The 23,686-nt window shown below is 54.5% G+C and overlaps 2 protein-coding genes across 2 annotated transcripts; one reads left to right on the forward strand and one right to left on the reverse strand.

Annotated features, from left to right (window-relative positions):
• Window positions 1–5,193: 5,193 nt before the first annotated feature.
• Window positions 5,194–9,572, reverse strand: ZNF48 (zinc finger protein 48). The gene is made up of 3 exons (XM_040973017.1): window positions 9,455–9,572; window positions 9,156–9,249; window positions 5,194–7,771 (listed from the first exon to the last, which is right to left on the reverse strand). Exons 2-3 carry the CDS (start codon window positions 9,232–9,234, stop codon window positions 5,958–5,960), a joined length of 1,893 nt encoding a protein of 630 aa, XP_040828951.1. The 5' UTR covers window positions 9,235–9,249; window positions 9,455–9,572; the 3' UTR covers window positions 5,194–5,957.
• Window positions 9,573–18,988: 9,416 nt separating this feature from the next.
• Window positions 18,989–23,644, forward strand: SEPTIN1 (septin 1). The gene is made up of 11 exons (XM_040973018.1): window positions 18,989–19,224; window positions 19,377–19,467; window positions 19,551–19,637; window positions 19,799–19,922; window positions 21,348–21,482; window positions 21,581–21,698; window positions 22,077–22,178; window positions 22,268–22,367; window positions 22,612–22,771; window positions 23,077–23,167; window positions 23,290–23,644. The coding sequence occupies exons 1-11, from the start codon at window positions 19,222–19,224 to the stop codon at window positions 23,374–23,376; spliced, it is 1,098 nt and encodes a 365-aa protein (XP_040828952.1). The 5' UTR covers window positions 18,989–19,221; the 3' UTR covers window positions 23,377–23,644.
• The last annotated feature ends 42 nt before the right edge of the window (window positions 23,645–23,686 follow it).

A 23,686-nucleotide genomic window follows, 5' to 3' on the forward strand; every position in this document is an offset into this window, starting at 1 on the left:
TCGAGCTGACAAGCCTGACCTCAAACTTCGGCCTGATTCTATAAGCCTATGTAACAATGTCCTTAATGAGAGCTGGAGGAATACCTGTGTTGACTCTGGTTTTCTGCTCACATTAGCGACTACACTCGTTAAGAGCTAACCTGGAGGAACTGTCTCTGCTGACTGCCTTGTGAGGGAATTAAAGTGCTTTCCAGTTAAGTTTATCTTAGATCTCATCTTTAGAGGGGCCTAGAAAGAAACTCTGCCTGCCTTTTCCTTTTCCCCATCACAGACCAGCTGGTATTTAGCACATGCTGACCAGTAAAAGAAAACCCAAAAACTGAATCCATAGAGAATGAGGAGACTTAGTGAGAAAAAGCCTTTGGAGAAGATATCAGAAAAGGTAACGGAGGACTCGTCTGTGCCTGAGGCCATTTGGGAATTGAGGCACGCAGCCCAGGGCTCGTGGCCTCGCCGTGGTGACAACTGAGTCCCCGCAGAAGGAAGGAAAGAGTGCAGATTTCAGCCCGACACCCTGACGGGCTGTCAGAGTCTGGGGTACAGTCCAGAGGCCTTTCGAAAAGCATCAGGGAGTGGCCCTGACCAGAATTTCTGAGGCGCCCTAAGACTTCTCCCAGTCTCACGCGACGGGCTTAGTCCGCGAAAGGAAACCGAGTCTGGACAAAACCGACATTCCTGGAGCCAAGGACCCCAGCTCCAGGGGATCAATTTAGCCAAACTCAGCAAGCCTCGCCCCTGAGTCTTAAGACCGGCAGCCGCGCTAACCGCATTTAACTGGCTGACAGGGACCCGGTGTTTCTTTTTTCGAGAGTTACTAATTGTGGAGAGCTAGTGTCTCCGAAAAACAGGATAGAGTCCGCTTTGCTCACCGTCCGACGAGATGGATGTCTGGAGGCTGGCTGGAGATGAACTCAAGTCTCGCTGGTAGAATCCGAGTCACACGGCACCAAAACTGTTGCAGGAATTTTGACTCCGAGTATGGCAGCAACCTCAAATTCTTGTCTCGCAGGAAAGAAGAATTTTCATGCGGACACAGTTTAGTTTTAACACAAGATTTATTAGGAAAGTTGAGAAGAGAAGACTCCCGTCCTAGTGACGGGAGGGGGCTTTGAGATAGAAAGAACCCTTACCTCCTGCCATAGTGGCAGGAGGAAAAGGACCTCAGTGCTCTGCCATAGTGGCAGGAAAATAAGAAGCAAAACCCTAGTCCTCTGCCATAGTGGCAGGAGAAGAATAAGCAAAACCCTAGTGCTCTGCCATAGTGGCAGGAGGACAAGAAGCCAAAACCCCAGTGAATGGTGGGGAATGCACCTTTTAAAGGTTTCCCTCAAAGATGTTTCTCCTTAAACAAAGAAAGTTCCTGATTTCCAAGGTACCTGGCCTTGGGACAAAAGGTCACAGAGATACCAGACATAGGACATTCCAGGCCTTAGGCAGATGTGTATTACTCCTTTCAATGATAAAGAGATCAGCCTGAGGCCCTCCCACAATAGCCAAGGTAATGGCCGATACTTCAGGTGGGGAATTGATATGCTAATAGCACCACTGTCCCTTGGAAGAGACGTGCCCTGGTGAGTTCAAGACATGGTGGGAAATTCTCTTTTACTCAGGGACCCAGAATACCCTAACTGCCTACTACCCACTCTAACTCCTCTCTCAGGAGGATGGCTTTGGACCATCCTCCACCGCTTTCCCTGACCACAAGCAGGGAGCTGGAGGGAAGTGGAGCAGCAGGGACTTGAACTGGCAACTACATTGGATGCCGGCACTGAAGGCAGAAACTTAGTCTATGTGTCATGTTGCTGCACCAATTTGTTTATTTTAATGGAAACTGCTCTCAGCTAACCAGTCTTGTAACCAAATTTTTCTGCATTTAAGCTTTCCCTCTTTAGTCACATATTTGAACTTAAAATATTACTAATGAGTTATTACATTAAGTGAGAGGTAATTATGAGAAAAGGGAACATCCGCGAATGATGGGGCACTGAGGGAAAGGAGGAGGAGGACCCTGCATGCAGCGCCTGTGGTTTAAGGTCTTGCTTCACACCAAGAGAGGGAATCTCTGGAGAAACAGTACTTGGAATTCGGCCCACTAAGAAAAGGTCATGGGTGGCGAAAGAATTCACCAGGGTACATACTGAGCAGACTGTGTTGGTCCAACACACTCCAAGAAAGGGGGTGACATTGTGGTATAGTGAATAATGCCTGTGACAGCTAGCATCCCTTATAGGCACCAGATCCAGTTGTTCCACTTCCCATCCAGCTTCCTGCTAATGCAACTGAGAAAGCAGCAGAGGATGGCCCAAGTGCTTGGGGCCCTGCGCCCAAGTGGGAGACGCAGGAGAAGCTCTTGGCTCCTGATTTCAGCCTGGCCCAGCCCCAGCCATTGTGGTCATTTGGGAAAAGACTCAGTAGATAGAAGAGATCTCTTGGTTGTTGGAAAGACAGATTTCAGATTTCAGCACAGCACTGGCCGCTGTGGTCTCTTGGGGAGTGAATCATCACATGGAAGATCTTCCTCTCTGTCTCTCCTCTCCGTATATCTGACTTTGCAATAATAAAAATAAATAAATAAATCTTTTAAAAAAATACTTATTTAATCCTTTAAAAAGTGGAGTTACAGAGACAGACAGGAAGAGAGAGAGATCTTCTTTCTGCTGGTTCACTGTGTAAAAGGCCCCACCAGCAGGACTGGACCAGGCTAAAGCTGGGAGCCTGGAGCTCCATCTGGGTCTCCCCCATGGGTGGCAGGAGCCCTCGTACTTTGTCCATCATCAGTTGCCTCCCCCACACACATTAGCAGGGAGCTGAATGGCAAGTGCGGAGTAGATGGACCTTCAACCAGGCACTGCGTATGCCATGTGCATGCCCCCAGGTGGCAGCTGCATCCCATAGACCACAACAGTTCACCCTTTGCTTCAGTTCTCTAACCCCCAAGCATTTGGACAGCTTTCTCTACCAGAAGAAAGGGTTCCATCTCCCACCCGCTCCCTGCCACCTGCTTCCCAGCCTTGCGGATGGACACCATCGCCACCTCTGATCAAAGGCCTGGGGGGCCACAGGAGGCCCCCCCCCCGCTTGTCTGCTGCCAGAATGGCCCTTTCCACACCGTTTATTCCATATCTGTCTCCCGCCTGGAAACAGAGCAGGATCGCAAGTTCCTTTTGCCTTCTTTTGGGACACCTGGACACAGCTGATTTCACAGAAGAGGTTAACGTGGGTGCCAGGATGTGGGGAGCAGCCTGAGTAAAGAAAACGATGTTTACCAGGGACAGATCGAAGGGCATTAAAGGCTAACTGAGCAGTTATGCTTTACAGAGAGGGCATAGAGGGGCCCAGTGTGGTGGCCTAGTGGGCACCGGTTTTAATCCAGCTCCCTGCTTGTGGCCTGGGAAAGCAGTCGAGGATGGCCAAAGGCCTTGGAATACTTCACCCACATGGGAGACCTGGAAGAAGTTCCTAGCTCCTGGCTTCAGATCAGCAAGGCTCTGCCGTTGTGGTCACATGGGGAGTGAATCATCAGACGGAAAATCTTCTTGTCTCTGCTCTTCTCTGCATATCTGACTTTCCAATAAAAATAAATAAATCTTAAAAAAAAAAAATCTCTCTGGGGACGGTGCCAGGGCACAGCTAGCTAATCCACTGTTTGGGACACCTGCATGCCGTGATAGGAGCACCTGTGATGGATTCACACCTCCGCTGCAGGTCCACCTGCCTGCTAATGTGGACCTTGGCAGACAGCAGAAGGTGGTGCCAGGAGACACCGGTATCCCTGCCACTCCCAAGGGAGAACCTGAAGGGTGTCCCAGCTCCTGGCTTCCACCCTGCCTCAGCCCGAGGCTGCTGGCATTCTGGAAAAGATCTCGCTGTCCCTCTGCCTTTTAAAGAAATACATACTCTAAAATGTACAATATTCTTGGAAAAGTCATTTTTTTTTTCAACTCGACCTTATCTATTTCCTCTAGAGAAGAGTTTCCTTTTTAAAACCTTTTTAAAGATTGTATTTATTTTTATTGGAAAGTCAGATATACAGAGAGAAGGAGACGGACAGAAATCTCTTCAGCCCACTGATTCACTCTCCAAGCGGCCACAACAGCCGGAGATGAGTCAATCGGAAACCAGGAGCCAGGAGTCTCCTCCAGGTCTCCCATGTGGGTGCAGGGTACTAGGGCTTTGGGCCATCCTCGACTGCTTTCCCAGGCCACAAGCAGGGAGCTGGATGGGAAGCCGGCCACCGGGATTAGAACCAACGCCCATATAAGATCCCGGCGTGCAAAGCTAGATGCTTAGCCACTAGGTTACCGCGCCGGCCGGAACAGCACTTTTCATGTGGGTGGCGTGCCATAGTCCTGTGTAATTTACTGAGGTCAGCTTGAAGTATAAACTAGTCAGGGATGGGTAACAAGCAAACCGGCAGAAAGGATCCGTCAGCAGCCCAGAAGGTCCACGCAGGCGCATGGTTACGTGCGTGCCTGGCGGGCGGAAGGAGTCTTGCCCTGAGCCTAACTGACCAGGGGGCGGAGGCAGGAGGGCTTTGTGGTGCCCCAACGAGCTGATTGGCTTCCTTAGAAGTCAATCAGAGGGCTAAGATCTCGCGAGAAATTCCAACTAGGGAACAACTAGTGTAGCACAGATGCTGGCAAGGGGTGAACTTGCAAAGCCAGCAAGTACTTGTTTGCTGAAACTCTGGTCTGTTTTGTCCTTGGCCGGCCAGTCCCTCTTTCACTTTTTCTCCCTGTTCTTTGGAAAAGCAAAGAGTTGGAAGCCTCTTTGCGGCCGTCCTTGTGGCCCTCGCCTTGCAGCCAAGTGACCCAGTTTTCTGGTTATCTCAAATGACCAGCGCCACGGTCACAGCGTCCACGCAGGACCCGCCATATCCCCCGAGTGCAGTTTTGCTGATGGCCCTGCTCCATTCTTTGGCCAGGCCTTAGACCTGGACCTAGGTCATCTGTGGCCAAACCTGCTGGCCATGGGGCTAAATGTCCACCAGGACTTGAGGATTTTGCCTGGAGCGACCCCTCTAATGCCCTTTGCAAGGCTTGCTACAGATGGGGTGAAGATCTTCAAAGACTCAATGGAAAAGTGAACTCAGAAAAGTTCATAAAAATGTACTGCTACAAAAAGTGTACAAATTTCAAAACTACACCCACCTTAAAATTCATATTTCTGTGAACACACACACACAATACAGGCTTCAGACAAGAAGCAGTTTATTGGCAAGGAGACAAGGAAAACATGGCAATTGGACCCCAGAGCATCTCCAGCTGGAAGGACGGCCCCTCACCCCAGTCCTGACCTCTCCCAGCCAGCTGGAACTGGCTCATGCCCACTAAGACCCACGCTTGGCACCATGCTGGATGCCAGACACACTAGCCCCTGCTGTGACCTGTCTGTCACAGTCCAGACGTCAGGGGGACTTGAAGGTCCTTGAGGCCACACAAAAACATCTGAGCTGTCCCAAGAGTGTCCATCCTGGCTGAAACCAAATCCTGGGTGGGGTGGACGAGCACTGCGGCCACACAGCAATTCCCTGGCTGGGATGCTCCACCTGCCCCTGCCTCCTGTCATGTCATTTCCACTGTGACAGCTCCGAACCCCGTGAAGCCTACTTCGAGTGTTAGTCTCCCAGGACAACACAGGGAAACGCGAGTTCTTTGCAGGCGAGAGGCTGCGGGCATTTAGGGCTCCCGAGGTGTTGAGTCAACGGATGCTTGCTGAACGCCTACTGTATGCTAGGCGATGTTCTGGAAGCTGGGGCTCTGCTCATTTTGGGGGGATGGGAGTCCTGACTGAGCCCAGCCAGGGCGGGTTCCTGAGCGTAAAGATTACAGTGCCCATTGCCTACGCCTATCTAAGTCACTCCTTTCTCCCCAGTCTGCCCCGTCTTCTCCCTCCCACCACCTCCCCGGCCCTCCTTGCTGCTTGGGCCAGCTGGCCTCCCTCCCTTGGTGACCCCATCACTCCAGTTCTATGGGTGGCTCCTCCTTGAGGGGCCTTGCCCGCACATCTGCGATCCCAAAGGGCCTCAAGACCAGGTGGCCGCGTTGGTGCTTGATCCGGGCGGAGCTGTCGCCGAAGCCCTTGCCGCACTCGGCACACTTGTAAGGCTTCTCACCCGTGTGTGTGCGCCTGTGTTTCACCAGATCTGAGCTCCGGGGGAACTCCTTGCCGCAGAAGCCGCACACGTGGATGTGTGGCTGGCTGGGGCCCGAGGTCTGGGCCCGAACTCGGGATCGAGGAGCTGGAGGTGCCAGGAGGCCAGGCGGGTTGTGCAGGCGCAGGAGTGTGGGCGGCGTCGGGAGTGGCCGGGCGCGCTCCCCACGGTGAGTGCGCAGGTGCTTGACCCGGGCTGAGCTGTCGGCGAAGCCCTTGCCGCACTCGGGGCAGAGGTAAGGCTTCTCCCCGGTGTGCACGCGGTGGTGTTTGACTAGGTCGGAGGTGCGACGAAAGCCCTTGCCGCACTCAGGACACTTGTGGGGCTTGTCGTAGTCCAGTGGTGGGGGTGGCTCACCGGGCTGTGGATCCCCTGGCTCTGGCTCCAGACCCGGCAGGCCAAAAGGCCCGTCCCCGGAGTGGGATGGGCTTCGGGGCGTCAGCGGGGGGCTGGTGGCAAGGGGTGGAGGGGGCGGGGCCGGGGGGCTGGGAATCAGGGCGGCCAAGGGGTACCCTGGGAAGCTAAAGTCCTGGGGTTCCATGTGAGTGAGGCGGTGGCGGAGCAGGGTGGAGCTGAGGCTGAAGGTGCGGTCACACTCCGGGCATGCGTGGGGCCTCTCGCCGCTGTGCGTGCGCAGATGCTTGACCCGGGCTGAGCTGTCCGCGAAGCCCTTGCCGCACTCGGGGCAGAGGTAAGGCTTCTCGCCTGTGTGGACACGCAGGTGCTTCACCAGATCCGAGCCGCGGGCGAACTCCTTCCCACACACGTCACAGGCAAAGGGCTTGGGCCCTAGGTGACTGCGCTGGTGGCTCAGGAGGCTGCAGCTGAGCACGAACCTTTTGCCACAGTCGGTGCAGATATATGGCTTGTCCTGGGCCTTGGATCCGGCCGCGGCTGCTGTGGCTGCCTGAGATGGTGGTCGGCGGGGAACCACTGGCCGGGGTGGCTGCTCCCCGCGGTGTGTACGCTGGTGCTTGATGCGAGCAGAGCTGTCACCGAAGCCCTTGCCGCACACACCGCACTTGTAGGGCTTCTCCCCTGTGTGTGTCCGCTGGTGCTTCACCAGGTCCGAACTCTGCCGGAAGCTCTTGCCACATTCGCCACAGATGGTGGGGCGCTCGCCAGCCGGGATCCGGGGCCGTGCAATCTTTGGGGGGCCCTGGGCCGCTGGCCGGGCTCGGTAGGGCTTCTCCCCACTGTGAGTCCGCTGGTGTTTGATACGGGCTGAGCTGTCACCGAAGCCCTTGCCACACACACCGCACTTGTAGGGCTTTTCCCCAGTGTGGGTGCGCTGATGCTTCACCAGGTCAGACATCTGCCTGAAGCTCTTGCCGCACTCGCCGCACACTGCTGCCCGGTCCCCACTGGCCTGGCCCCAGCGCGGCTCTCCTAGGATCCGGAGGCCTCGGTCCCGGGCCTGCGGTTTCCCCAGCCCCTCTCTCTGGACCCATAGATCATCCCATGTCTGGATGCCTTCGGGTTTGAGAGAGACGGTCACCATGTCATGGCCCGGGCCAAGATCTTCCTCTTCCTTGAACTCCAGATCCTCTTCCTCCTCCTGGGGAGTGGGCTCGAACTCATCTGGCTGAGAAATCTCCACACTGTCACTCTCCAGACCTGAGGGAGCAAAAGGGAGGTGGAGGCCCTGCCCTTTGCTCAGGGCCCGCACTGCCATTCAGGGCTCCCCTGGAAGTGCCAGGTGCCTGGTGATGGCGCCATTACCAAGTATGTCCCAAGATTGTGGTAGAAGGAGGCGGGAGAGCCCAGGGCCCCGGACAGGGTGAGGCTGGGAATGCTAACCCGGGCTGCCTTGCCCCCAGCAGGTATAACTCCCCTTCTATGCTAGACTTCAGGTATGTATCACTGAGCCCAAGTATCAGTGAGTCATCCTAGGAGATGTAGTGATCTCCAAATAATTTGCATGGAGACTTAAAGAATTTCAACCACTAGCTCATCAGGGCCATGAATGGTTAAAGGGGTGGGTGAGCAGTCCAGCTCCTCACCTTACACCAACACCTGGGATGCCCGCTCCCTGGAGCAGCCTACCTGATGCTGGCCCTGGCTATCCTGTTTCCCATGGCAAATGAGGGCTCAAGGACTTGAGCCTCTGCCACCTACGTGGGAGACCTGGGTGGCAACCTGGGCCTAGCCCAGCAACCCTTCCTTGGGCTGACTCCAGCTGGGGCTTGATAGAAGATCTCTTTATCTCCTAAGCTGCCTTTCAGAGAAAAATAAACATTTTGTTTTGAAAGCTTACAAGGTGAGGTTTCTCCTGGGCTCTGCCTGAGAGCTCACTGGTTGTCCTAGCAAAGCCCTGGCATTTGCCTGGTCCAGTGTATCTTGTTATAGAAAAGGTCTTCCGAAAGTTCATGCAACACGCACATTATAAAACCACTAGGCATGAACTTCAAATTTGGTTCTTTTGGCATGCAAATAAACTTTATTTTTCATTCCATCCTGCTCTTGAACTTCTGGAAGCACCCTGACCTCTAGCCCCTCTGTAATCTAGTACACTCCTTGTGGGCAGCTGAGAGAGCTCAGACGCCCATCAGGATGTGTGCAGGTGGTGGGAGGGATTCAGAAGTCACAGGATGGGGGCGCTACAGGCACAGGCATTCACAGCCACGCAGAGAGGCTGTGAAGTTGGAAAAGGGCGCAGGGGCTAGCCAGAGCACAAACCCCTGGGGACTAAGCACCTCAGGAAGGCTTTTAATTAGCAGACACAGGAGAGGCAAAGCAGGTTCTAGAGATGGCAGGATAAGATCTGGATTCAGACCAATCTGCCTGCAGAGCTCATCACAAAGGGTCTAGGGAGGGTTGTTGTAGAAGCTAGGATGAGCGGGGAGAAGGGCCTGGGCTGGTGACAGCTGCAGGGAGAGGGAAGCAAGTCCTGAAGAAGATGCCTTTGGCAGTCCCTGGGCCCAGCAGGCATGAGCCCAGCACCAAAGAGTCCACACCCTGTCCCGCCATTCCCTAGCCAAGTGATGCATGCGGCCCTCACCTGCACGGGAGTCTCCCAGCTGCTCCCTTTCCTCGGGGTCCTGGAGATCTGGGTCCCAAGGCTCAATGGCGCGTTCCATGGCCCGCACACCGCCCTGAGCGAGGGGACAAGACACAGCAACCAGCGGTCACACAGAGTCATGTGCGCGGCCCATGACGCCCTGCCGCTGCCCTCTGCCGGCCAGTGCCATGTCCCAGGCTCCAGGAGCGATTCCCGGTGACCACCCCACCCCACTCGGGCAGCCCTGCACCTGCTGCTCGGCTTGGCCTGGCCACGCAGCCGGACCTACCCGCTCTCACCTCGGCGCCGTCCGGAGCTTCTCAGCCGCCCGCGGTGCTGGGGAGGCAAGCTCCGCGCCCAACCCCGAGTGGAGATCGGGAGAAGGGGGGCTCGGAGCCCTGGCGTCCCGGGGGTGGCCGCCGGGGGCGGGGACGGGAAGCGGAAGCGCAGGGCGCACGGAGGGAGCCTCTCTAGGACCTCGGAGGAGCCCGCCCGCGTCGCCCGCAGCACGGTGGCCCGCGGGGGGCGGCTGCGTGCGGCCGAGAGGGCTACTCTAAGCCGAGGGCCGGGGCCCGGACTCGCTGGTATTAACCGTGTGCCTCCTAGGCGGCAACTGGCTCGTCCAGGGATCCCAGGGATCGGCGTCGCTGGCTGGGTGGGCTCTCCGGGGGTGCTGCCCGGTTAGCCTCAGCCACCCGGGCCCAGGACAAAGAGGGCTCCAAAGACGGACCCGGAGGAATGGGGTGTGTGTTGGGGGAAAAAGACCGAAGCAAGCAGACAAAGGGCGGCGGAGACCCCAGACGGGGCGGGGCGGGGCGCCGAGGCTCCGGGAAACAAAGCCCGGCTGGTCGCGGAGGCCGAGGGCCAGGGCTGGGGGGTGGGGACTGGGCTGGAGGCGGGGGTGGGGAGGACCGGGGCGGCCGAGCAGGCAGGCAGATGGGCTTAAACCCGGGGCTCTGAGCCAGAGCCCTAAGAGACGGAGGAGGCAAAGAGACAGAACACACAGCAGGGAAAGACGAGTAACCAGAGACAAAGAGATGCAGACGCAGATAAAAGCCCTACATCTCCACCAAGTGCAGGAAGAAGCCACAGTTGGAGGAGCCCTGGGGGGAGGGAGGAGAAGCCAGAGTTCCCAGCGAGAAACAGGTTCAGAGTAGGGTGGTGGTGGTGGTGGGGAGGAGGGGGAAACGACAAAAGGCAGCAGCAGGCAGCGACAAAGGGACAGAGCCTACAAAGGCAAAGAGACACCAGGGACGGGTGTGCAGCCCGGCGGAGAGGCCGCGCGAGCGCACAGGCTGCGGAAACCAACCCTGCTTCCCATCTGTGGCTCTGGCTGGGGCTGCAGATTCCCCGGGGGCCCCAGGAGCTTTTGACTGGCAGCAGCTGGAACCCTCGGCAGGCAGGCAGGCAGGCAGGCTGGGCTTTTTTTTTTTTTTGGTCGGGGGAGGAGGAGGGGAGCTGGACTTGGATCTTCATTTGCATTTGTTAGCACCTGGCTGCTAAGCCAAGAGTTTGGACCGTAAAGCTGAAACCCAGGCAAGGTTTGCCAGAGTGTCCCACACCCCATCCTCTCCTCGGGAGGATTGCTACAGGTTTAAAGGGGCAAGAAAAATAAAAAGAGCTGCAAGGGCATGAAAGAGTTACCAGAAGGGACTGGAGAGAGTGTGGGAGAGCAGGAAGAGGCTATTTGTGGAATGAGTCGCACGGTTCTGTGCGGCTGGGTTTGCACCAATGTTCCTCGCCGATCCTTAATGCTCGAAGACACAGCCCCAAATGCTGCCATCGAGATCCTCAAACATCAGTTTGAAATCTCACCTCCTCCTTCCATTTCCCAAATCACAGTCCTGGAAGATTAAATTCTCCAATACCAAAATCCTCAGGACTACAAGTCCAAAACCACCATTTGCTCTGAGACCAAAAAATAAAAAAACTTCTCTAAGAAGAAGAAAGCCAAAAACTGAATTTTGGGGGGGATCGAGGATTGTAAGGGTGGTTCCTCAAGTGAAGCTGAACCAACATCCCTGGTAGAGCAGGAGGTAGGTGGGGTGCTGGGGAGAGTGGCCGCACAGGAAGTGAGTGGGGGAGGTGGGGAAGGTCACAATTGGAGCGGACAGACTGCTGGGGGGGCGGGGAAGAGGGCAGAAAGAAGGATTCCAGGAGGGGGATGGGTCTCAGAGCTGGGATGGAATTTTTTCTTGCTGTCCTGACAGCCCCAGGCTGCAAGCCTCTCTATACTCTAGAACTTGAACGCCCAGTACAGTTCTACCCTGGCTCCTCAGAGCCAATGCTGGCATCCTAGATGGCCTGCTTGGCACTTCTCAGCCTCCACACCCACAAGAGCTAGTTCCCCTGAGAAGCCCCTCCTTTTACATAGCAGGGTATTTCCAAAAGCTTATGGGGAGGGGGAGATTAAAATTACAAGTTTACTTTGTGCAAAAAGCTTTTTTAAATCATGCATATTTCTTCCCCCACATGAATGCTGGGAAAAAAAGTTTTATTTATTCTCAGTGACTTCAAAGGCAGTGACAGGGAGAGAGGAAGATATCTTCCATCTGCTTGCTCACTCCCTTTTAAATGCTTGCAACAAGCAACTGGACCAGGCCAAGGCCAGGAATCCAGAAGGCCACCACACGGTCCCACACGGGTGATGGGGAGCATGCATGAGAGCCACTGCTGCCCAGTGTAAAGCCAGGAGCTGGGTCAGAAGTGGAGGAGCAGGGACTAGAACCAGCACTCTGCTAGGACATGTGAGCTATAATGGGAAAGAGCATGACACTACTCCTTTGCTAAAAGACTGACAGGAATGGTGTGGTGGCCCAGCAGGTTCAGCTGCCACCTGTATCGTATCCTACATGGGAACCAGTTCTGATCCTGGCTGTGCTGCTTCTGATCCAGTATCCTACCAATGTGCCTATGAAAGCCATGAGAGATGTTCTCAGTGCTTGGGTCCTTTTCACCCAGCCAGGCTCAGGTTATTGTGGCCACACAAAGTAAACAAACTGATGGAAGGTCTCTCCTTCTCTGTGTATCTCCACCTTTTAAACAATTAGCAGATAGAAGATCTTTCTCTTTGTCTCTCCTTGACTCTGTAAATCTTCTCTGCCTTTGCAATGAAAATAAATAAAAGTCCCCCCAAAAACTCTAATTACTGTCAGTATTGAAAAAAAAAAAGAAAGAAAAAGAAAGTAAGGGCCTGGTACAGAAGCCTAGCTGCTGAAATCCTCGCCTTGCAAGTGCCAGGATCCCATATGGACACCAGGTATGGCCCAGTCTTGGGACTCTGCACCTGTGTGGGAGACCCAGAACAGGCTCCTGGCTTCGGATTGGCTCAGTGCTGGCCATTATATCCGCTTGGAGAGTGACTGTGTGGATGGAAGATCTTCCTCTCTGTCTCTCCTCTCTATATATCCGACTTTCCAATACAAGTTTTAAAAATCTTTAAAAACAAAAAAATATTTATTTTTATTGGAAAGTCCAGAGAGTTCAGGGTCCAAGGCTTAGTCATCCTCCACTGCTTTCCCAGATCACAAACAGAGAGCTGAATGGGAAGTGGAGCAGCCAGGACACGAACTGGCGCCCACATGGAATGTCAGCCCTTGAAGGGGAGGATTAGTTAAATTGAGCTATTGCACTGACCCCCTTCATGGATCAGAACATTCTAGAAGTTTTTCACTGGTTTAACATTACAATTTTAGGGTGTCATCAATAGTTTGTTTTAATGAATTGAAAGCTGCAAATGCCTGAAAAAGTAAAGTTACCCATGGCTAGAAAATCTCTATGCATGTATGTGTGGTCAGACAAGACTGGTAATACTGCAATATTACTGTTGCCACGTCGGTGTTCTGAGCTCTCAGAAGAGGGCACATTGGGTGGATTTTCAGTAACCAAAACAACACGAATCATGGTACAGAGATGGCAGAATTTCATCAGCAATGCTGAGGTGGGTAGAGAACAAAGGCTGGAAGAATTTCAGAAAGTGGACATAGAAAGTGAATGGGAACATAATCTGCAAAGAGAGCCATGCCTAGAGGGGAAAAAAAACAAGAGTAAAAGCAGCTATTCACATTGAAGCAAGACCAAGATATAGTTAATGACCCTGAAGATGACCAGGCACGTGCTCTCTGTGCGGTTGATTACAATCTCTCCATGTAACACACACGCTCACACACACACATGCCCTCTCTCTTTCAATCCATTGATCTATTTGAGAAGCAGAGAGACAAAGAAAGAGTTTCACCTGTTGTTAGAAACCCCCTCCCCCTAAATGCTCCCAACAGCTGGGGCTGGGCCAGGTGGAAACCAGGAGCCAGAAACCCAAGCAGGGTTTTCACCCAAGGACTTGAGCCAGCACCTGCTGCGTCCCGGAGAATGTATTAGCAGGTAGCGGGAATGGGGAACAGAACCAGGACTTGAACCCAGGCACTCCAATAAGCAAAGTAGACTTCCCAGCCTAGGTCTTAACTCTCAAACTCCCACTTCTTAATTTGTTTTTTTTTTTTTTCCCCTCAGTTTTTGTTTATAGTTTTTTCTTGCCATTTTAAATAATTATTTTGACAGAGAAGGGAGCAAGAGTGAGAATGCTTCATTCACTGCTGCTTCACTCCCCAAATGCTCAGAACAGCAGCCAGGGCTGGGCCAGGCTGAAGCCAAGAGCCCAGCACTCCAGGCAGGCTCACATGGGTTACAGCGACGCAACCCCCAGAGCCATCACCTGTTCCTCCCAGAGTCACATTAGCAGGAATCAGAAACTGAGTAGCTGGGACTGGGAGCAGGTACTCTGATATGGGATGTGGCTCCTGTCTTGTGAGATTAGAGCCCAGACTCCTGGATGTTAGAAATAGACAGAAATGGGGCCCAGAGACCAATCAATACACATTTATACTGACCATTAACCAATATGAGAGTATTTTAGGAAATGCAAAAAACTCCTCAAGGAGCTTTTTGCTCGTGAAGCAAACAACGTGGCAAGTTCCAGACTGGCTGTGTGACAGGACATTATGGGGGACCCTGCAGAGAGCAAGCTGCCTTATGCCTATCCGGGGGCCATGGATAACATCCTAGGTCCTACGCCTAGTGCGATTCCTTGGCCTCATCACTGAACTGCTGTTTGATCTACGGGAAGTAACTTAAACTTCTGTTTCCTGGACTATAAAAATAGGGCTGAACATACCCAATTTGGACAGCTGACGATTAACTGTGTGGAAAGCGCTTAGCTCTGGCTCCAGGCCAGAGTAACTGCCAGAGGACAAGGAGGCTTTTGTGTTGCTCCTTGCAAGATGGCTAAAGTCTCAAAGTCCAGAGAATCTGGCTGGAGTGGGGGCTGAGTGAAGGACTCCAAGCCAAGGCATGACATGAACCACTGCTCCCCCATGAACCAAAAACCTCCCGTGTGCTAGAACTTTGAGATCCAAAGACAATTAAGAACAATCCTTGAGGTTGATGCTGTAGTGTGGAGGGTAAAGCTGCCAACTGCAACGCCGGCATCCCAGATGGAAGTCTGAGCTGCTCGAGCTCCGATCCCACTACCTGCTAACGCACTCAGGAAGGCAGCAGAGGATGACATATGCCCCTAGGATATCGCATATCTAATACCAGGTTTTGGGTCTGGTTCAACCCTGGTTGTTAAGACCATTTGGGGAGTGAACCAGCACTCTGTGCTCTGTCTTTCAAATAAATAAAATAAATATTTAAAACAATACAACACAAGAGGGCTATCCTCAGCGAGGAGCAAGTGTGGTGGTACAGTAAAGCCACCACTTGGCCCTGCTATCATCCCATGGGATGCCAGTTTGAGGGCGTGACTCAATTGGCTGATCCTGCCCTTGCAAGCAATGGGATCCCATATTAGTGCTGGTTTTTGTCCTGGCTGCTCCACTCCCCATCCAGCTTCCTGTTTATGGCCGGGGAAAGCATTAAATATGGCCCAGAGCCTTGGAACCCTGCACCAGAGGAGGCTCTTGGTTCCTGGCTTTAGATTGGCTCAGCTCCGGTCACTATGGCCATCTGGGAAGTGAACCTGGAGATGGAAAATTTTTTTCCCCATCTCTCCTTCTCTCTAAATTTACCATTCCAATAAAAAATGAATAATCTTGGGCCTGGCACCATGGCCTAGTGGCTAAAGTCCTCGCCTTAAATGTTCCTGGATCCCATATGGGCATTGGTTCTAATCCTGGTAGCTCTGCATCCCATCCAGCTCCCTGCCTGTGGCCTGGGAAAGCAGTCGAGGATGGCCCAAAGCCTTGGGACCCTGCACCTGTGTGGGAGACCTGGAAGATCTGGGGTCCTGGCTCGGGATCGGTGCAGTACTGGTTGTTGTAGTCACTTGGGGAGTGAATCATCGGACGGAAGATCTTCCTCTCTGTATATCTGACTTTGCAATGAAAATAAATAAATCATAAAAAAAGAGAAATATTTACTTATTTACTTCATTGAGAAGCAGAGTAAGGAAGAATGACAAAGATCTTTGCTGGTTCCCTCCTCAAATGGGCACAATGGCTGGGGCTGGGCCAGGCTGAAGACAAAGCGCTCCACCTGGGTCTCTACATGGGTGGCAGCCTGCCCAAGTACATTTTCCAAGAGTTGGATGAGAAGTAGAGCAGCTAGGACATGAGTTGTGGTCCTGATACGGGGCAGCAGCACTGCAAGTCTCCGTATATTTATTGAAACGTACCTTCTGTAAACCATACAAGTTTCAATACACACACAAGTTGCCCAGCAGAGAGGTTGCCTTAGGGTGGGGAGGCGCCAGGAGCCAACTCTGGGGCTTTCTGAGGCTGCATCCGAGACACCAGGCCCTGAGCAGCTTGAACAAGCAGACTTGTTTGCTGACAGCTCCGGGGATGGAGGTCCAAGCTCAAGGGCCAGCACGGTGGTGCAGGAGGCGCCTCTCCTCGGACTGCGGGTGGCTGCTGCTTGCTCTGTCCTCACGTGGCTTTCTCGTCTCTGTGTGCACACGCACACAAAGATTATATAGGAGACTGACCTTAGGTATCAGGCCACACACATACACCCCATTTCTCCTTTCTGACTTCTTATGGATTTTAAATTATGTCATTTCTTTGAGAGACAAAAATCTCCCAGTCTGTACAACACCCACGCCAACTGGAACTGAAGCTGGTACCCAAGCCCTCGGCACACTTCGGTAACATGGCGCTGAGGCAGAAGACAGTGGAGGGTTAAACTGGGGCTGCTGAGAGGAGCAGATTCCAGAACTCCCCACCCCTGGCAGCCTCAGTCTGTTTCTCTTTTTCTGTGTGTCTGCCTCCCTGTCCTTATTCCTGACCTTGAGGAAGGAGACAGAGAAGGACTACTTGAGGAAGCTAAGAAAAAAAAAAAAAAGTGAGCCTGACAAAGCTTCTCTCAGAAGCTGGAGGCGTCGTCGGTGCGATTGTGGCCAGCTGGCCTGCGTGTGCACGCTCGCTCGGCAGCCCACTAAGGGGCCCCTCGCCCAGGACCAGAGCACCCTTAGAAAAGACACAGCTGCACGCGCCTTGGGGACCTCGGGTTCTGACCTGCGGCTTAGCGGGGAGCACTTTTACTATCCTCTCCTAGCAGCAATGTTGGCTGTTAATGTTTGTTCAGTGCCTGCCCATGGCTTCCTACCCTCCACTCCCCCCACCGTGCTACATCCCAGGGTGCACAGCAACAGGAAGCTGAGCTGGGACCCCACCCCAGGCCCTTGGGTGTGGGAGGGGTCTGCAGAGGTGGCTTCATTGCCGCACTCTCCCTCTCCAGCTCTGTTCCCTCATGCGGTTCTTTTGGGAGGTAGAGGAGTTTCTTGGGGGAGGATATAATTAACCCCTAACAGCTAAAAGGGAATTCATACACAGGACCAAAGAGAGAGGGAGAAGAAAATGGGGCTGGTGAGGCAGGCAGCTGCAGGTGCAGCATTCTCTGTCCAAGGACATAGGTCCCTGTCCGGCTACGGTGAGAATAAGGTAAGGGGCCCCTACGCTAAGGTACACACCCAAGGGAACCCTGCTCCTAAATGCTTAGTGTTTGTGCAAATGACTGAAATGCACTCAAAGTCATTCATTCAAGACCACTCAGTCTTGATGACAAAGGGCTCCTATTCCAGCAAGGGAACTGGTTCAGAAAGATTAGTCACTTGCCCAGGGTCACACAGCAAGCAGGTGGTAGAGCTGGGTTGAGAGTGTGTCCTTCCTTCTTTCACTCCTCTCATTGTCTTTGAAGATGTGTCCCCTGCTTCTTTTAAGATTTATTGATTTGAAAGGCAAAGTGACATGGAGGAGGGACAAGAGGTTTTTCATCTGCTGGTTCAGTAGTTGGCCCGGAGCCAAGGAGTCCATCTGGGGTCTCCCATGTGAGTGGCAGCAGGAATCCAAGGACTTGGGCCTATCTACTGCTTTAGCAGGAAGCTGGGGGCTTAGCATGGAATGACTGGGACTCGGGCAAGCACTCTGATGTGGGATGTGGGGGTCCCAAGCAGGCAGGGTCACCCCCTGCTGCCACCCTCCCTTGCGGATTCTGATGGCAAAGTGAGGCTCCTGTTGTGTGTTCCTGCAGCCTCCAGCTGACTTCCTGCAGTCACTCTCTCAGGCAGACACACACGTGAAATATCACTGCCTCATCCTTTGTGCCAGGCCCTGGGTATACAGAAACCAGTAAGTCACGGACTGTGCCCCCAAGGCTTGGCTGGAAGAGAGCCGGCTGGGTGGCAAGGGAGTGTGACAGGGCTGGGAAGTCTACAGGCTGGAGAATGACACCGCCTGGGGCAGCTGGGGACACATTCACCGGAGCGCTCTTGGACGGATGAGGTGGGAAAGAAACAGCTGGTCGGGAGCAGAGAGCCAGGGATGCCTGGGCTGATGAGAGCCAGGTGACAAGTCGGAAGCTTCGGCTGCCAGGCCGGGACTCGGAGGGGTGGAGGGGTGGCAAGAGGGCACCCTGAAGGTATCTGAACTAGGGAGCTTTAGGAAATAAGGTTTCCTGGCAGCCCAGTCCAAAGACCTGAAGTTCTTTCAACAAACCATCAAATCTGCCACGGGAGCTACAAAGTTGCCAGTCCCTCCGGCCCTGCTGACAATGCTCAGAACTCTCCCCCACCCCATTTTTAAAAGTATAATTGATGCACCCTCTGTCTGAGGACAATATATTAAATGGATTTTTGGAGCCTAGAGTTGGAATGGGATCTCGCATCGTCCACTCCGCACATCGACTTGGTGTTGTGGTACCTCCAGGAACGGTGCACCAAAAAATCAAAATAAAGGGTGTGTGGGGGGGAAGAGTAACAGAGAAAGAGAGGTGGTGTGGCACAGTAGGTTAAGCTGCTGCCTGTGACACTGGCATCTAGGTTTGAGTCTCAGGTGCTCCACTTCTGATCCAGCTCCCTGTTAATGTTCCCGGGAATGCAATGGAAGATGATGCAAATACTTGGACGCCTGTCACCACGTGGGAGACCTGAATGTGGAGTTCCTGGCCCAGCCTAACCTACTGCAGCCACTTGGGGAGTGAAGCAGTGAATGGAAGAGCTCTTTCTCTTTCTGCAACTCTGCCTGTCAGATAAAAACAAAACTGAGAGAGGAAGAGATATCTTGCACCCTCTGGTTCACTCCCTAAATGTTTGAGTTACCACAGTTGCCCATTAGCAAGAAGCTAGGACCAGAAGCTCAGGTGGGACTTGAGCCCAAGTGCTTTAATACGGGATGTGGATGTACCCAACCGTGTCAACACAGCCATCCCTGGAACTTTTAAAAAATCATCCTGTCAGCCTTTCTCTCACCTGCCAGACAGCAGCCTGCTTCCTTCCGCTCTGCCCACACCCCGCCTCTCATCATGGTAAAGAGGCTGCTGTGGGGCTTGGACTAAAGGAATGTGGAGAATGGAGGGGTTGATGCTGCCAGAAGCATGATGGGAAAATGGATACAGGTGAGGACCGCCTCCCACCCACCTGCTGTCATGGTCATGGTTTTCATCACCTCTCTGGCCTGGGCGGACTCTGCATCGGAACTTCCTACCACCCGCCCCCTTGTTTGCCGCCCTCAACTTCCTGTCCCGCCAGAGGAAGTGGGGAGCGACAGCAGGTGCAGCAACAGCCAGCAGAGCCATGGTGAGTCCCTCTGCCGAGGAATCCAGTAGCTGGGCCCCCTAGCCCCCTACTCCCAGGGTGGCCAGACCCAGGCCGAGTCGCTGAGTTCCGGTGATGCTGGGGTCCCTGCCTGCCCCTGCGGCCACCTTAAGTCATCCGCCCCCTGCCAACAGGACAAGGAGTATGTAGGTTTTGCAGCTCTCCCCAGCCAGCTGCACCGCAAGTCCGTCAAGAAGGGGTTTGACTTCACACTCATGGTGGCAGGTTTGGAGAGGAACGATGGGAGCTGGGGAGGGGGACCTGGCTGCTCTCTCACCTACCAACCAAGCAGGCATGTCTCTCCCTAGGGGAGTCAGGTCTGGGGAAATCCACCCTCATCAACAGCCTCTTCCACACCAACCTCTATGAGGAGCGGCAGGTGCCGGAAGTCAGCGGTGAGAGTACCGCTGCTCCCCCATCCACCCCCGCCTCATGTGTTGCTTTTCCACGGGGGGGGGGGGGGTGGGCGAGGGGGGCAGCTATGATGCTGGAAAAAGGAAATGAGTGCCCACTGAGACCCCAGGCAGCCCCGAGACCCTCCCTGTCCTCCTCATAGCTCGCTTGACACAAACGCTGACCATCGAGCGCCGGGATGTGGAGATCGAAGAGGGAGGCGTGAAAGTAAAGCTGACCCTGGTCGACACACCTGGCTTCGGGGACGCGGTGGACTGCTCCGACTGGTGAGGGGGCTAAGGGGAAGCTGCCCCTCTGTGCAATTCCAGACCAGAGTGGGTGGTCCGGACTCCATCACACACAATGTATCCCAAAGTGCCCTGTGCTTTTCTTTTTTATTTGCTTTTTTTTTTTTTTTAATTTGAAAGGCAGGAGGGGGATAAGGGAATTCACCATCTACTGGCTCACTCCTCAGATGGTTGTGATTCCCAGGGCTGACCCAGGCTGAAACCAGGATCCAGGAGCTTCTTTCAGGTCTCCCACGTGGGTTCAGGGGCCCATGCATTTGGACCATCCTCCACTGCTTTCTCAAGTATGTTAGCAGAGACCAGGATGCTAGGACTGCAGTCCGAGGCTTTATTTGCTATGCCACAGCTTTAAAAAAAAATCTTGCCGGTGCCATGGCATAGTAAGCTAAGCCTTTCTGCCTGCAGTGCCAGCATCCCATTCGAGGGCTGGTTCTAGTCCCGGCTACTCCACTTCCCATCCAGCTCCCTGCTTATGTCCTGAGAAAGCCGTGGAGGATGGCTCAAAGCTGTGGGACCCTGTACTTGTGTGGGAGACCAGGAGGAGGTTCTTGGCTTTGGATCAGCTTAGCTCTGGCCATTGCAGCCATTTGGGGAATCTATGACTTCCTTTCAAATGAAAATAAACCTTAAAAAAAAAATCTTGGAGCAGACATTTGGTGTAGCAGTTAAAGATAAAACCTGGAGAGCCCTCATCCCTTATCAGAGTATGGGATAGAGGCAGTCCCAGCTCTGCTTCTAATCCAGCTTCCTGCTGATGCATACACTGAGTGCTGGCTCAAGGACTTGGGTCCCTGTTACTCCTGGGACACCCAGACTGACTTCCAGGCTCTTGGCTTCAATCTTGCCGAGCCTTGACTGTTGTAGGCGATGGGAGAATTCTGCTTCCAATAATATGAAAATAAATCCTGACAATACATTTATGGGGCAGAGGGTGACAGGATGTGTGATGTAATCAGATCAGGGTTTGTGCCACTGCTGCCCCAGTCCTGCGCTCCTGGCTGTCTTACCCACACCCCTGCCGGCTCTCTTGATGCCTTTTAAAATTCATTTTATTATTTTTAGATTTTCATTTTATTCTATTTGAAAGATAGATTGAGAGAGATGAAAGAGCTTCCTTTGTCCGGTTTACTCCCCAAGTGCCTGCCTGCACTGGCTGTTGCAGGGCCAGGCCCAAGCTGGGACCTTCAGCTGGGTTTCCGGTGGCTGAAAGGGTCCCAAATACTTCAGCAGTTCATCACCTGCTACCCTCCTGGGTGGGCATCCTCAGGAAACTGACTCAGAAGCAGAGGAACAGGGACTTAAGCCTGGCATGCTGACAGGGGATACGGAAGTGGCAGCCCCACCTCCGCATCTTGCTCCTTGCTCCCACAGCCTCTGACCTCTGGGGGCACTTCCTCTCCCCAGCTGGCTGCCCGTGGTGCGCTATATTGAAGAGCAGTTCGAGCAATATCTTAGGGATGAGAGCGGCCTGAACCGCAAGAACATCCAGGACTCCCGCGTCCACTGCTGCCTCTACTTCATCTCGCCCTTCGGCCGGGGGTCTGAGGAGCACCCTGGGAGCACCAGGGGCGGGGGAGGAAAGAGGCTGACCCTGTGCACCCTGGGACTGGGCCCTGACCCATCCCTGCTGGGTGCAGGCTCCGGCCCCTCGATGTGGCCTTCCTGCGGGCGGTGCACGAGAAAGTCAACATCATCCCGGTCATCGGCAAAGCAGACGCTCTGCTGCCCCAGGAAACCCAGGCCCTCAAGCAGAAGGTGGGGATGGTGACCTCTGACCTTTGGCCCCAAGGGAAGCCAAAAGCCATGACCGAACTTGAACTAGGCTTTGACTTTGTTTTGATTGTGGAGGGCTGTTTGGGTGAGGGAGGTTGGGCATGGGTGGTTATATGGGCCTGGACTTAGATATTTGATGACCTGTGATACCTGTCTGGTCCCACGAAGCTCTGTCCCCCTTCCCACCACCCTAGAACCCCTCCTGCTGATTCGCCAAACACCAGGATTTTGGATTCAGTTCTGCTTTAGTTTCAGTTGTTACCACCCTGCCTTTGGCATCTTCCCCTCTCTCGGTGACAGCGTCCTAGCTGTGACTCTTTCCCTCCATTTCTTACCATCCCTGTCTCTTTCTCTTTGGAGATCCGGGATCAGCTGAAGGAGGAGGAGATCAACATCTACCAGTTCCCAGATTGCGACTCAGATGAAGATGAAGACTTCAAGAGGCAGGATGCAGAAATGAAGGTGAGAGCGGCCCCAGGGAGGGGGAGCGAGGGCTGGAGGAAGATAGCAAGGGGGGGCTGAGACGGTGACCCCTGACTCCCCTCCTCTAGAGCAGCCTCCCTTTCGCAGTCGTGGGTTCCTGCGAGGTGGTGAGAGACGGCGGGTCACGTCCAGTGAGGGGACGCCACTACTCGTGGGGTACTGTGGAGGGTGAGTCACGTCCGGCCAGCAGCCAACACTGGGCCACTTTCCAGTCAGCAGGACCTAAACGTGGGAGTTTGGGGGTTTCTGGGTGGGCTGTGGTCCCAGATGCCAAGAAGAGTCCTTAGGATGTGGACACGGGACCCTGGGCTGGAATGGTGGCAGGAACTGGTGCAGATCCGACCCTGAGGCTGGGATTGGATCCCAACTTCCCTGATGCTTGCTGGCCCGCCCCCGCCCCCCCCCCCGCCAGTGGAGAACCCACATCACTGCGATTTCTTGAACCTGCGACGGATGCTGGTGCAGACACACCTGCAGGACTTGAAAGAAGTCACACACGATCTTCTCTATGAGGGCTACCGGGCCCGCTGTCTGCAGAGCTTGGCCCGGCCCGGGGCTCGGACCAACCGCAGGTGAGACTCAAGTCCACCGGCCAAGGGGATCCTGGGCTAGGAGGCCCACGCTAGGTGCGGCCCTTCCGGAAAAGACCCCGCCCAGAACCCCAGCTTTTCCCGAACTCCACCCCCTCCCTACGGCCCCGCCTGCATTACCCAGGCCCCTCTCTCACTCTCTCTCCCGGATTTTCTCCACCCACTTGGCTTCGGGTCCAAATCTTGTGGAAATGGCTCAGCCTGCAGGGGCCCCACCTCGCCCCAGGCCCCGCCTCTCGGCCTGGAACCTCCATTCCTGATCCCCGTTCCTCCCCCCACACCCCCAGTAAGCTTTCCCGCCAGAGCGCCACAGAAATCCCCCTGCCCATGCTGCCCCTGGCCGAGACGGAGAAGTTGATCCGCGAGAAGGACGAAGAGGTGAGCGGGACCACCTCGCTCCCACTCCACCCCCAACACGCCCGCCAAGGCCCAGGCCCTCGTCGTCGGGGTCCGGCTCCGGGCTCGCGCGACCCCACCGTCTGCACTCTCGCCCCGCACAGCTGCGCCGCATGCAGGAGATGCTGGAGAAGATGCAGGCCCAGATGCAGCAGAGCCAGGCTTCGGGCGAGCAGTCGGACGCTCTCTGAGGTCCCCCGCCCGGCCGGGACTCACCTGCGCTCCGCCTGCAGTCTGTCTCCAGCCCAATGCCGGGTCCTACGCTGCCAGGTGACTGAGCCACCTCCGGCACAGCCGCCCTTGCGTGGGCTTTGTGCGGGTTCTCGGGCCGAACGGCTCTCCCAGAGTCGCGGAGTTTAGAGCCCCGCCCCCGGCCCCGCCCCGGAGCGGCGGCCACGCCCCTCTTCCGGCCCCGCTCCTCCCCGCCCATCGCCGACTTCAATAAAAACTCCAGCTGTCCCGCGGCCTTCGCGTGTCCACCGCCACACCTTCGGGTCCCCA

Source organism: Ochotona curzoniae, unplaced genomic scaffold (assembly GCF_017591425.1).
Source record: "Ochotona curzoniae isolate NIBS_2020 unplaced genomic scaffold, NIBS_Ocur_1.0 contig_2321, whole genome shotgun sequence".
NCBI classification, from domain to species: domain Eukaryota; kingdom Metazoa; phylum Chordata; class Mammalia; order Lagomorpha; family Ochotonidae; genus Ochotona; species Ochotona curzoniae.

Bases quoted from the DNA above. Each gene is read 5' to 3' on its own strand.
- SEPTIN1 (XM_040973018.1), top strand. The intron at 19,923-21,347 runs GTGAGGGGGCTA...TCCTCTCCCCAG, and splicing joins GCGGTGGACTGCTCCGACTG to CTGGCTGCCCGTGGTGCGCT. The intron at 23,168-23,289 runs GTGAGCGGGACC...CGCCCCGCACAG, and splicing joins TCCGCGAGAAGGACGAAGAG to CTGCGCCGCATGCAGGAGAT.
- ZNF48 (XM_040973017.1), bottom strand. From the start codon at position 9,234: ATGGAACGCGCCATTGAGCCTTGGGACCCAGATCTCCAGGACCCCGAG. The intron at 7,772-9,155 runs GTGAGGGCCGCA...TTGCTCCCTCAG, and splicing joins GCTGGGAGACTCCCGTGCAG to GTCTGGAGAGTGACAGTGTG.